The sequence below is a fragment of the Struthio camelus genome, chromosome 3, assembly GCF_040807025.1.
Source record: "Struthio camelus isolate bStrCam1 chromosome 3, bStrCam1.hap1, whole genome shotgun sequence".
In the NCBI taxonomy this organism is placed as follows: domain Eukaryota; kingdom Metazoa; phylum Chordata; class Aves; order Struthioniformes; family Struthionidae; genus Struthio; species Struthio camelus.
The window spans coordinates 53,644,597-53,658,070 of record NC_090944.1 but is presented as its reverse complement, the minus strand read 5'-3'; the positions used below and the strand labels follow the sequence as shown (position 1 = coordinate 53,658,070).

The 13,474-nt window shown below is 40.3% G+C and overlaps 1 protein-coding gene and 1 long non-coding RNA gene across 12 annotated transcripts in view; one reads left to right on the top strand and one right to left on the bottom strand.

Moving 5' to 3' along the window:
• The window catches only part of LOC138066722 (uncharacterized), a 148,291-nt gene extending 141,466 nt beyond the window's left edge, over positions 1-6,825 (bottom strand). For 4 of the 5 annotated variants that reach the window (XR_011140146.1, XR_011140142.1, XR_011140143.1 and 1 more), the window contains exon 1: positions 5,218-6,825. This is a non-coding gene — a long non-coding RNA (uncharacterized lncRNA). Of the gene's footprint in view, positions 1-4,654; positions 4,720-5,217 lie in introns of all 5 variants that reach the window. The other variant, XR_011140145.1, reaches the window with a different exon arrangement.
• Positions 6,826-7,283: 458 nt separating this feature from the next.
• The window catches only part of MMS22L (MMS22 like, DNA repair protein), a 103,961-nt gene continuing 97,770 nt past the window's right edge, over positions 7,284-13,474 (top strand). For 2 of the 7 annotated variants that reach the window (XM_068937850.1, XM_068937852.1), the window contains exons 1-3: positions 7,292-7,464; positions 9,259-9,451; positions 11,737-11,862. In XM_068937850.1, coding sequence (XP_068793951.1) covers positions 9,273-9,451; positions 11,737-11,862 — 305 coding nt within the window. In that variant the 5' untranslated portion in view covers positions 7,292-7,464; positions 9,259-9,272. Of the gene's footprint in view, positions 7,550-8,606; positions 8,688-8,991; positions 9,085-9,258; positions 9,452-11,736; positions 11,863-13,474 lie in introns of those variants that run through there. The other 5 variants (XM_068937847.1, XM_068937848.1, XM_068937851.1 and 2 more) reach the window with 5 other exon arrangements.

Below are 13,474 nucleotides of genomic sequence, written 5' to 3'. Positions count from 1 at the left end.
AAGATAGTACGATAGGAAGAGATTTTAAGGACATCAGCAGCCAAACTGTTGTTAACTCATGTAGCAAAAATAACAAAACAGTTTTAAGGAGCGTTGTTTTGGGAATAGTAATAGCCTCCTGAGCTTCAGGCACAGCACGGGGGAAAGTCTAAAGTGAATGGCTGAAAATTTAGCAAGTGCGCAATGGAAGCCTGAATCATCTTTTAAATGAGAAATAACATCTCCATGAGGGATAAGAAATAATTCCTAGCATGAGAGTAGGTCACAGAGAACCTCAAAGGTCAGGAAAGCATGTATAGTTGATGAGAGAGAAGAGTAATGAGCTGGAAGCAACAAGATGCTTTTGCGCAGTATTAAATATTCTTACCAGTATTTTTTCTGGCCTGCTAGAAATGTATATAAGAACTGTAAAGTTTCATATATTTATATTTATAGAAGTTTTGAGTATGTGAACTCATAGAGTTTATTACGCTTTTTCTATTTTGATTTCACAAAAAAAGCCCAAACTGAGTTTAAAGGAAGGATATTTATTGCTTGTCTACTTTAAAACATTCATAGTGTCTTAGGTTGCTATTCTTAATATTGAATCAATTGTATGGAATCTTACAGAATAAACTGTATATGTTCTACTTGTGAAATAGTCCCTTGAAAACGTTGGTGAATGTAAATGAATTAGAGATTTTTACCAAATATCCTGATTATTATAACTGGCATATGACATTGGCATATATCTTTTAGAGGAGAAACAGATAAATTTGGCATTTAAAATATTATCAATATTCGATCTCCTTCCACTCTGAATATTTGTTTCTTTTGGTTAGCCTGTCAATCAAGTTAAAATAATGACTCAGAAGAGAGACTACCTGACACCTATATCCGCAAATTTTTGGGCAGTTCCTTTTACAGGGTAGCACTCCCACTAGTTTTCTGGTAATTTTACATATAAAAGGATTGCGTTACTAGGCCAGACTAAGAGAAGACATTTAGAAATACTTAACTCATCATCCCACTTCTGCTTTTATTACTTATAATGGTGCTTGAGCCTGGAGCAATATGGATAAAAGCAGAAAATATCACTCATAAATATATTATGGATGGATTTTTCTGAACTTTTTATTAGATATGACATTAAAAACTGCACTAAATTAAGAAAATATTTTCTTTGAATTTTTGATATAAGAATAATTACAGAAATACAAATCATTTAATTCCAAAAAACTTGCAATATTCCAAAGCACTGGAAGTTACAAGTCAGAGGACTCCCACAGTGAAAGGGTTACACTCTAAATACATGAACTGGATGCCTCTATCAGAGAGTGTGTGTGTGTGTGTGTGTGTGTGTGTGTGTGTGTGTGTGTGTAGGTCCTTAAAAATTTTTTGATAGGCAGTATGACTTCATGATCAGCTTATGTCAGCCCCGATTCCCTAGAAATATTACAAGTATCCAGTAATTTTTCAGACACATGACTTCCATTTTGACGTCAGACATCATGTTCTCCTCCTGTCCCATGGGAACTCAGGCATGCCTTCCTCCAAGCTAAAAATGAATTGAACTCGACTTTCCCCTAACAAACTGGGTAGACCATAATTTGCTCTTTCCTAGGTACACATATGTCCAGATGTAGACTAAATCTGCTAGGCTATTTAGAACAGGCTAACTTTCTAACTTTTTTTTAATCTAACACAAACACCGTACATCTTTGCTGCACAATTAACTCAGGACCTTTGTTACTGGTTGCCACTAACTCCCTTGCCACTTCCATAAAAAATTTTCTCATCTGACTTTTGTGTAGCCCCAAACGCAGCTTGTCTGATCCAGCTGGGGATATGAGAAAACGTTCAGATTTTAACTTCTTCTGGATACCTAACTTCTTGATAACAAGGGCACACTCTTGTGTCTTGAGACAACTCTACCTGGGTCAGCACAGGAAGTTCTCTCATGAGTCTCTGGCTATTAGAACTCCCTGCTCACAGGAGACACAGCACCTCTGAGGATGTAACATCTAAGACATTCTTTTCAGTTATGATGGTGGACAACAACAATCAGGTCACATCCAGGTACTGACCAAGAGAGTTAAGGCTGCAGAATAACATAGCCATACAGGCTGCTGCTTGGTTTTGAATTAAGGTTTGGAATTGCACATGAATTTTTGAACATGCTTTTTGAATTAAAAACCTATTCAGACAGGTAGTGCATTTCTTCATCCTGTTCTAGACTGTATGCCTGAATTAACAGATGTCATTGCATCCTTAACTTGCAAGTCACATTGTTAAGACTTTCTGCAAAACCCACAGAAGCAACAGATAGCTTTATCGGAATGAAAATGTAGAACTTATTTTATGACAGTTGGAAGTCTGAGACTGGAGAAGTGCACTTCAAGACAGAAGAAATAGGGAGTGTTCAGAGGACAGCAACAAGAATCGATGCTCTAAAATACAAGAAAAAAACCCACCATTTCTTTCTAACAGAAAAAAAAAAGAACTAGGGTTAGTTAAGAGAATAAAGCAGTCAACATGTGACTAAGAACCTCAAATATGGAAAAGTCTGCTTCAACAAGGAAAATAAATTCTCTGCAACCACCAGGCAAAAAATAACAGGCTCAAGTAACTTTCAGCGAGTAAGTTTCAGGTCAGAAATTAGTAAAAACTTCCTAATTGACAAGGCTAGTGGACAATGCTGGAATAGATTACTTGGGAAAGTAATCATCAAAATCTTTAAGCTAGGCAAGCAAACATTAAAAAGACAAATTTTACTGATCCTGTCTTCATAGAAGGAGGGCTTAGGCATGATGCTTTCTTGGAGACTTTTTCAACTGGATGATTCTAGGCTGAACTGACTGAAGAAATAAGGCTACGTAATGATACCGACATCAAACACCAGCACAATTAGTTGTAGGATCCTGACTTGGAATGAAAGTCATATTCTGCAAAAGACTCAGTCAGTTTCTTCATGTTGACAAGTGCTCGGATTCTACTACAAACAACAAGTCACAGATCACCTATCTACATTAATCTACTCTGCGAGTCCTTTATTCAACAGTTTAACAATAATTACTTCCAGGACTGGACTACACATTAACATAATGTCTAATACCGGCATTAGTATTTAGCACTTTATTTGCTAGAAGCAATGACTTAGTAATTTGCTCCAAGGCCTTAAAGACCAACAACATTATTAAGAGCTGTAAAAGACAGCCAATTCCAGATTTAATCCTTGGTAGACTACTTTAAAAGGGATTAACTTTGGTTTAAAATTCTTGATGTACTCAACGTTCTTCATCCTATCTCTATACTTGATTATTGAGTTGAGGTCTTTAATTTTTTTTAACTGAATGACAGATGATCCTTATAGCAGATCATCTACTTTTAATGGTAGATCATGTTTAATAATTAGAACTGCGATCCTTCAAAGACTGCATGAGGATAGGTTTATTTCAGAATAGTCTCAGGGACAGTTCTTTACATTTTGGAGAGTCAACACAAAACAATCAAATAAGCTTCTCCAGTGAGATATTTCATTTCCAAAAAAAAAATTATGATTGTTCTAGTGTGAGAACTCAGGACAACTGTACAGCTGCCAACCTGACTGGTGACCAAATATGGAAAAACAACACTCTCTTTCCAATTTCTTCTCCATTGTCCTCATTTTTTTACTCCATAATAAGCAGCATGGAGAAGTAGGAAATTTGCATAACCGTGCACCTTCCCTACATTTAAATCACCCAGCTTAACACTAGGTAAATGATAACACGGAAAAAAGGAACCAGCTTGCATTATGAGACCCATTTTTTGATGGTGAGACTGTGCTGTTGGAAAAAGAACACGTTTTCTACAATGTGTATACCTTAAAAGTCTATGAGAACTGAAAAAAGTGCAACTGAAAAAGGTACAACAGCAAAACAGCAAGCATCAGGTGTTCCCAAAGTTTCTACACTTAACAAAGTAGCTCCCTGTATCAAAGGTAGTGTGACATAAGTTACCAATGTCTGTGATTTAGGTAGAATCTTTAAAATACATTTAATCTCGCCTATAAATGAGTGCTCCACGACAGCGTATATATTATTGCCCTTTTCACAACCTTTAAAAAAAGGCACAAAGCACAACTCCACCCCCCTCCTCCGGCTCACAAAAGCTGCCAAAAACACGGCTACAAAGTTAAATCAACCCCCAGTTTGCTCTCTTGGGCTGCCTATAGACACGGACCATCGCGGGTTAGCGGGGAAGACTTTCTTCCCCTCCCCCAGCACCTCTGCACAATGAGTGAGAATGGAGAGTAGTTTCAGGATTACATTTGAACTTCCCCGCTTTTGTTAGTGTGAGTCACCACCTTAACATTATCTCAGCCGTAGACTTTTATCTGTGAATATCTAAGCCCCGTCTTGTGGAAAACTAATTACTGAGCCACTGAGAGGCTTCATAATGTCCTGCATTTAAGTCCTGAACGTCATACATAATGCATAGGAAGCAGTCTCTGCACTCTGATTACAGAACACTGTCATTAAGTGAGCAAATTAAAGATGTGAATAATTCACTGGCTGAGCTTATTGTCAGTGCTGCATTGTGAAATTAGAATTTCTAATAAGTACTGCAATTTTTTTAACCCAATTAACACAGAGAACATCTTGAGTCTGATTAGTACAATAAAAATTATTACCTTATTCTTTTGCTTCACAACAGCCAAATTAAATACTGTACTCAATTATGCAGCATTCATCGCTTCTGTGATAGAATAAAGAAAAAAAAATCTCACTATCGCTTTAATAAGAGTGCTAATATTTAGAATGCCTCCGAAAAAGAGAGCATATGAATCTCTAGTGCAATTCTTATTGCAAAGTTGCTTGATTTTTTTTTAAGACTTTGCAAATCAGTTTTAACATCAGTGACCGCCCATGATGTCACTGCTGAAGTCTTCTCTGGAAACAAAAACGTATTTGGGAAAAAAAATCACAAAATGACCCGTCCAAACAAGCTCTGAAAATACATGGTGAATTAACTTTTTCTGGGTTGATGCAAAGACAGAAGAAAAACATTTCCACTTAATGACTCTCAGGATACATACCGTTTGTGTGTGTGGGTGTATATAGATACACACATATAAACAACTACATATATACGTTATACACACACACACACACACACAAACGGTATATATCCCGTTTCAAAAAAACGCTTAGGATATATACTACAGAAAAGAAGCAGCTGGAATAGCTCTCTTACCTCAGTTCCCTCTTGGCACGGGATAGATAACATCCTTTCATCCTAGGAAGGAGGAAAGTCCAATTCAATATCCAGCATGTTGCTTTTCCCCCCCACACGGCGCCTGCTGCCATATTAAATAAAGGAAATGATCACTGAGGATGCAGCTTTTGTCTCCAAATATTTTTTATACTGCCTTTTAGTGTCAAGGACCCCAGGAACCTTAGCACATCTGGCAGCACACACCGCTGGCTGCAGCTGCTGCAGTGGGATTTTCCTCAACCCAATTTCATTCCAGCTTCTTTTTCTTCCCCATCCCGGGGAAGTTTAATCACCGAGTACGGGTGGAAAAGAAAAAAAAAGAAAAAAAAAAGAAAAGAAAAGGTGGCATTGCCATCATGAGCTTTCCTAGGTTTTCTTCCTAGAGACAGGGACTGCAGCAACCACCTTGCATCTTTGTCTAGTTATTTTAGCAATGTGCATGCGAGAGAGAAAATATAAAGGAGCCCTGAAAATCATTCAGACACAATGCAATAGAGAGAAAGAGAGAGGGAGCGAGAGAGGGAGAGAGAGAGAGAGAGAGAGAAGGAGGGAGGGAGAGAGAGAGAGAGAGAGAGAGAGAGGAAACAGACTAAGAGAGGGAGAGGAGGCTGTCAGTGCAGATAAATCTGCATATGGAAATCAGGGTTATCCTGGGTACAGTTTTATTTAACCATGATGTACTGTTTTTTTAATTAGACAGGAATTTAGAGAAGGAAATGAGGGTTTCTTACACACACAAGAGCAAATGAAGCTTTTTTAATCGCAGTAGAGTTTTCCCAGCAAGCTGTAGCACCAAGAGCAGAACTTTTTATAGTAACTTTCCAGTTAGAAACAGAAGTTTCATGCACTGCTGCTAATTTACACTAAAAAAAACAAAACTGGAAGAGCATTTCGAAACTAAACTAAACAAAGGCAATCCCAAATAATGCAATAATTATTGGAAAGATCAAAAAGCCACCAGCTGCACAATATGTATTTTGTACATATTGTATTTTAAGCTAAGTTATGCCAAGTATAGGTTTTAGGACTTTCTCTCAGGCCCCTACTCCAACTGTCATAACCAACGAAGAGATTTCAGTAAATGAGAACAGCAGCACCTAGCCTGCATTTCAGATGTGCTAAACACTACTTCCCCTGCGTGATGGACACTGCTGAACACGGGAGCAGCATCCGAGAGAGACCCAAAGGACGGAGAACGGTTTATATGGCATCAGAAAAGATGAGATGGGCTCATGTCCATGGCTGCTAGCAAGCACGGGAAGAGGCAAGTTTAGGCGCCGGTGGAAAACCAGGTTCTGCTACAGGGGTTAGATAGGCTGGGCTAGAACAAACCCCACCAAGACATGGTGGCTAACAGAAATATAGGAAGATTAGGAAGCGGCAGTCTGACTTGGCAGATTTCCTAGCAGCTGGAAGACAGTGGACGTTGGGTGAAGGGTGGCCAGAAACAACTTGCGGCGGCTGGCTGGGCAAGGGATGCCCAGCGCAGGGCCAGCGCGGGGCTTGGGGCCACTGGAGGAAGTCGGGAGCGCTTGACCCAACAGCAGGAGAAGCAACGGGCTGGCAGGGGTGAGCACCTGCCGGGAAAGCCTGCCTGAATTATGAGAAAAGCGGGTGAGCAACCATCACGTTGTGACCTAACAGAGGGACGGGAGGCAGCACAGCTTCCAAGGCTCAGCGACCCCGGCCGCGGGGAGCGACGACGTGCGGGGCGAGCAGGAGCCAGGGGCCAGGGCAGCGAGGAGGCTGCCCCCGAGGGCCGCGCCAGGCAACGCGTGTGCCCAGCAGGTAGCGGGGAGAGGGGCCAGGAGGCGGTGGGCACCGGCGGCCCCTGCCCGCGGCCGGCGGGCGGGCACGGCGGCCATGGCGCGGCGGCCGTTGGGGGCGCGCGCGCGGCGCTCGGCCCTGAGGCGACCGGCAAGGGCGGGCGGCGAGCCAGGGCGCCGCGGCCCACCCGGGCGGCTGTGGGGGAAGGAGCGAAGGCGCCGCCACCCCCGGGTGAGGGGCTGAGGGGAGCGACGTGAGCGACTCCGCCGCCGCGGAGCAGGAAGAGGAGGCGGAGGAGGAGGAGGAGCAGAAAGGGGCAGCCGGTGGCCAATGGGCGCCCCGGCGCCTGCGCAGTGCTGGGGTGACGGTAGCGCGCGGGACGTACGGAAAAGTGTCCGGGTGCGGAAGGGGAGAGGCGGCCGCGGTGGCGGTTGGCGGTGCCTCCGCCATAGGGCGCAGGTATTGCGCGGGGCGGCGCGGCCCTTCTCCTCGCCCGCCCGCCCGCCGTGTGCGGGGCTGGCGCCTGGCCCCGGCCGCCGCGGGGGTGAGGGGAGCGGCGGGGGGTCGGGCCTGGCGTGTGGCAGGGCGGCTCCGCCATTATGCGCGTGTAGCTCATAGTAGGGAACGGCTTTTATAAAAATCTTTGTTGCCCCGTCTTGTTCTGCTGAAACAGGGGGTTGGTACGTTAGGCAAAAGCTGTGAAGGGGTTCCCTTAGCTTGCTTCAGCCTGGCCGGCAACAGTCCTGTCTTACTGCAGTTTTCAAAGTTGCGATTGAGTTTCGATATTCAAAACGCTGGTCAAAACTGGGCGCCGGTAGCTGATGAGATGCTGCAACAGGGAATAGTTGTACAACGGGTATCGTTTCAGGCTTTGCTTGAGCATACGCTTTTAAAGTGCAAAAAGATGGTGCTTTAAGTGACATTAAGTCACTCGGGGAAGACTACTTCAAGAACTTGGTAATGAATTTGAACTGACAACCTAAGTTTGTACTTATTCAGTGCTTTCTGTCATTTGGGTTGATTTAGATGGCTTAAATTGAATAGCCTTTCTTCTGAAACCCGCAGCAGCAATGTCAGGATCTACTGTCCTGGTCAGAGAAGCTGATCTGGGGAGTTGCTTTAGCTGCTTGTTTCTGCCTTGACTGTTGTGCCAACCCAACTGTTTATAGGGGCCTTCTGTAAACTGGACCGCTAAACTCATCAGTTCTTTCAGTCGTAGCCGCCGCTTCTGCTGCGCAGCAGACTACGCAGCAGGAGCGTGAATGAGGGGGGAAGGTGAGACAAGAGATGTGTGTGTTTGTTTATTTTATTGAGCTCACTTTCTAGTCAAGCTTCTGTATTATGAACCTCTCGTGACAGAGTATATTGGTTCATGCAAGAACAGTAACGTAAGCTGTCAGCAATGAAATTGAAAACCTGATTTAAAGTTAATAGTCTTAATTATACTGCTTGCAGTTTATTATAGAACTCTGTGGCATCTCTTGCCTAGTTCTGCTCTTTCAGTATGTTATTTAAAATATTAGTTCACTACTGTCAAGTATACAGTGGATTTCCTTTTGACCCAGTCTTCCTTCTCCTTTTGTTTTATTTCCCTTTTGCAGATTCCTGGGAAGTTGGATTTTTGCAAGAACTTATAACGTGGCTACATCAAAATTAGCTCTACAGTGGTTTTGCCAACTTCAGTAATTCAGCATCTCAGTGTTACATAACTTTTCTGGGGGTGTATTTGCTGTTGCTTAGAAAGAACTTCTGCTGTAATGTTACCTTAAAGTCATGGACAGCTAGGAGCATTTAATGCAGAATGTTGTTTCATGGTGCAGCTAATGTGTTCAGAGAACTAAGTACGACTGAAATTAGCTCACCCATGCTCTCTTTCATGGCACCTGTTCCTGCCTCCTATTTTACCTTAGTGGTATTCTGACCCCATAACTAGTGAATTCAGAGGACTAAACCAGCAGAAGATGGATCTGTTTTGTTCCTTTGTAGGGTCGGTTTTTTGCTGATTTAACTCCCTGAACGAGTTGCCATGGGGGAGGACAAAATCCATTGTTGCACAAAGTAGCAGAAGTATGTGACAAGGTGTGAAGCCATCTCTGCCTCTTTTTTTTTGATCGTAGGTGTCCTGTTAGTTTCACACTACAGCTAAGCTGATCTGCATTCTCATCTGGGTTGAGGGATTATGGGAAAATGTAATAGTGATACATTTGTTTGTAAAAATACTGAGTTTTATTTATTCTTGTTTATTTTTTCTAGAACAAGTGAAAACAATGAATGATGACTCTATGGCTTCCTTCACACCCCTATTCCTCACTGAAAGCTTGGAGGTCGCAATGGAAGTGGAGAATGAGAACTCCAAGCCATCTTGTTTTTCCTGTGTTTTTGACAACCAAAATGGAGGGAGAAGCTTCTCTTCAGAGTCTTATTTAGCAAGTGGGTCTCTTAAGAGGTAGGTTTATATTGAATTACAAACATAATGCGCATTTATAATGTTCTTTCCACAGGTGTTTGGTGTCTCAAAATGCTGGCAGAGTCTCCAAATCAGTTCTTCAGTCAGTTCTTATGACCTTGAGATTAGCTTGGTGATGCCCCAAAGCAGGAAGGGCAGTTTTGTTGATACAGTGCTTTGGACATTGTTCTAGGTCCAGGTCCTAGCTTTGTGAACTTACCTTTGGTGGTGTGAATGATGTGTTACAGTCTTAATAGAACTCTTCTAGCCAGAATGCTCGAAAATTGCCCTGTTGGGTTACAGCATTCAAGATTCATACCCTTAAATTTCTGAGGAGGCTGTGGAAGTGCTTTTTGCATTTGTGTGTTCTCCTGGATGCTGGCCATTTCTCTGTTTCCTGTGTGACAGAAACATGGCTGCCCTGCTTAGCTTCCCTTGGCGTGTCCTTAGTAGCTTTATCACTGTATTTCTTAAAGCTTTCTTTACTAGCATTTTGGATTTAAGGTTCAGAAGCCATGTGCATAACAAATAAGTGTTTTTTTATGAGATTCTAAAATGTTACTTTGGATTAGGTAATATTTTCTTTTCTGCTTGTGATCCGAGTTAGCTTTCTGTGCCATTTACTGATACTGGTTGTCTTGTTTATCTTACAATAGCTTAATCTTTCTTTCTTTCATAGTACTGTAGGGTTTTTTGGTTTTTTTTTTTTTGTTTTTTTACATTGATACGTCTAAATGTACCTGCTCTGCATTTATCTTGCCAGTTCTCACGGTTTTGCACTGTTACTTTGGTTTTATAACCTTTGATTTCACAGCCTTTTGTATAAAGCCTTAATGGGGGCATCCCCTGCCAATCCCCAGCTTATCTATCTTGTTTTTTTGTTTGATCAGAGCACATTCATTAAGACTAGTGTTCAGTAAAGGAATGAGAGAGCCTGCATCCGCATGAACGTATCAGTAGCGGATTCCACACTGGCAAAGAGGCATTGCATGACAAAAACCATTTCATATGAAAGCTCACTCAGGAGCTTGTATATACGCGGGCTTCCCAAATCATGACTGTAGTGATAATTATGTTCTCCTGCCCGTTAGTCACCTTATCTACTTGGATTGTAAACTTTTGGAAAAGCCTGTGTGTGAGAGACTCCTCTGACTCTGTTACCTGGAATGATAGTGACTGGATATAAATTACTCTAGGCTTTGAAACAGGATAATGTTTAGGCAGTTATCACGAGTGAGTTTTAGGTGTTATAAGATGCCCTTTCTGCCTCTGAGTACTGAACTGATCACAACGCATAGCTCAGGGAGAACGCGAATTGCTGTGTAATACAATGCAAATCAAGTGCTTGCCCAATGCATTATTTTTAAAATAGAAATAACATTTCTTGCATCATAGTGAATATGGCTTAATCTACACTGAAGTATTTTATGAAAGTCAGGAGAAAAATGCTGACAAAATTTGTTTTGATGTCTTTGTTTTTATTATAGAATGTAACTTGCAGTGATTATTTTTTTAAACAATCTTTTTGAAACACCTAAATGAAATATGTTTGTATTTACATAATTAGTATATTCAGAAAGCATGTTAGGAAAAATATACAGAAAAATTGGAATATTTCAACAATCTGTTCACATGCCTGATTTTCTCCAGTTTGAGGTAAAGCAGGAATTCTGACTTTCTTTGACTAGAGCATGGGGTAGTCCTGGCCGAGTATTAGAATAAGTTATAATAATGAAGTCATGTTTAGTATGTCTCATCAGTTCAGCTGCCTAAAGCTGTACTTTTATTCATATGCTTTTGTCAATAAATGCTCTGTACAAATATTCTTAAAAGTATACAAAAAAGCAAATATTTGTTCTACAGTTAGTTTTTTGGCATGTGGTATACATACACTGAGAAAGATTCCAAATGTACATTTCCGGTGGAGAGCACTAGCTAATGTGGCAGCCTCTTCTGTTAAGGACAAACTGCATGTCATGCCTCAGATGGGCCCCTCTGTAAGGATAAAGATGCTTCAGAGTGGTAGCTTGCTATTTTTTTCTGCAGTTTCTAAAACTTACTGTGCCCTGAAAATAGACAATATTTTTATGCTGTTAAAGCTGGCAGTTTCCCTATTTTATATACTAGATAATATATGACTACAAAAGGTATAACCTTTCCTATCTATAGTATATATATTGCTGATATATTGATAACATAGCAATGATAGGAAAGTCAGCTGTAGACATTGTATCCTTAGGCTTATTACTGAGGAATTTGTGAATAGTGCTAACTTTATTTTACAGGGTTTTGCTGAGACTAGATCCTTCTCCAAATGACTGTGAAGAAGATACAGTGGAAATATTTGGCTTTCAGTGGGTTACTGAAATGGCATTAGTGGAATCCTGTGGACTTCTCTTTGGATTACTTAGGTATGATATCATTAATGTATTTTATGATTAATACACTTCTGAAATTGTATCCATTTTCATAATTTTATGGTCAGAAATTTAAAATAGTTTGTTAAGCCCTTGAGGTAAAACTGTGGGCCATGTATCTAAAAAGACTGTGTTATCTGTATGATCCCCTGATAAGTAGTGGGAAACACACAAATGGAATTATTGGAAGAAATAAATTATGTGTCATAGTGTTGTAATATTATGCGACTTACTGATACATTTCTAAGCAGTGTAGTGCATATCTTAGCTACAGCCAGATAAAGATTGATAAATACATTTGCTAAACAATTTTGTGATTAATTTAGAAGGCATAGTAATGTTATTTGTCTAGCTTCAGAGTGCATGAATAGATAGCATCAGGTTTCCTTAAATGAGATTGTGCTATATTTCAAGTCGTTTGAGGCCTGTATGTATGTATAAAGGAAAAAACAGAGGTTAAAAATCAAATACTGTAAATATTGAATGCAGCATTTTCTTCAATTGCTTGGATTAGCATAGCTTCAGCAATCTCTTCAGATACAGTTACTCGGTGTTTGACTAATTCAATGCAGATGTTTAATCTGGTCAATGCAAATACACAGATCACTGATAATCCTCTTTGCTGCTGATAATCCTCAGGATGTACAGCACAGACAGAGGGTGGTCGGAAAAGGAGCTTTTGTACAATACACAAATATATGTGATATGTTCCATCATTCCTATGATTTTAGTGGATTCTTCCATTCCTTGAGGGTGTGGCCAAGGGCATGGTGTGAAATGTCATTAATTGGATCTGTCCATCGAAATATGATGACATAAATGACAAGAGGTGTTTTAAAACTAGTATTATTTGGTTTTGGTTGTTAAAGCAGATTTTGTCTTGACTGTGGGTTGGTTTTTTTCCTTGGTAGTGAGAGAGAGAGGAAGACAATTAAAAGAAGCACTAGATCCCTTTCAGCATCCTATCTGATCTGTTTATTAACAAAAATTGACCACCTTGGGCAATCAAACAGCAATGTAATTGATCTTTGGAATCAAATCTATTTTTCTTTGCAAAAATAATCCCAATCTGTAGTTATCTTCTAATTGTAATAGACACAAATATAGGGTGTAATATATTTTATTATGGTTTAAGTTATTCAAGCTGTACGTATTGGAAAAGCTTTCAAGAATAAAACCACTGAACGGGTAGACATGACGGATTTCAGCTATCTGTTGGCTGAGAGAGTTTGGTTGCTAAGCTGTCTTTTGGTGTGACAAGTCCCTGCAAAAATGTTCTCTCTTTCAGTTCATTTGTTTAGTCATAAAATGGAACACTTTCATTTATAGACCAATTGGTAACTGAAAGTAGGAAATCTTGTTTCTCCAGTGTAGAAATCATGTGTGAAAGTACAAGAAAGTACTCTTTGAGGACCGGGTGACTGGAAACAGTTCAGTCTATAAACTACAGATAATATCTATGTTTAAATGCATGCTTATGGAAACTTAGTCTATAAATATACTTTTTCTTACATGTTCACAATATTAAGGATAATTATGTAATATTTTATGAATATTTTAATAATAATATAATGACATCACTGCAATTAAAAAATGAATAACTGCT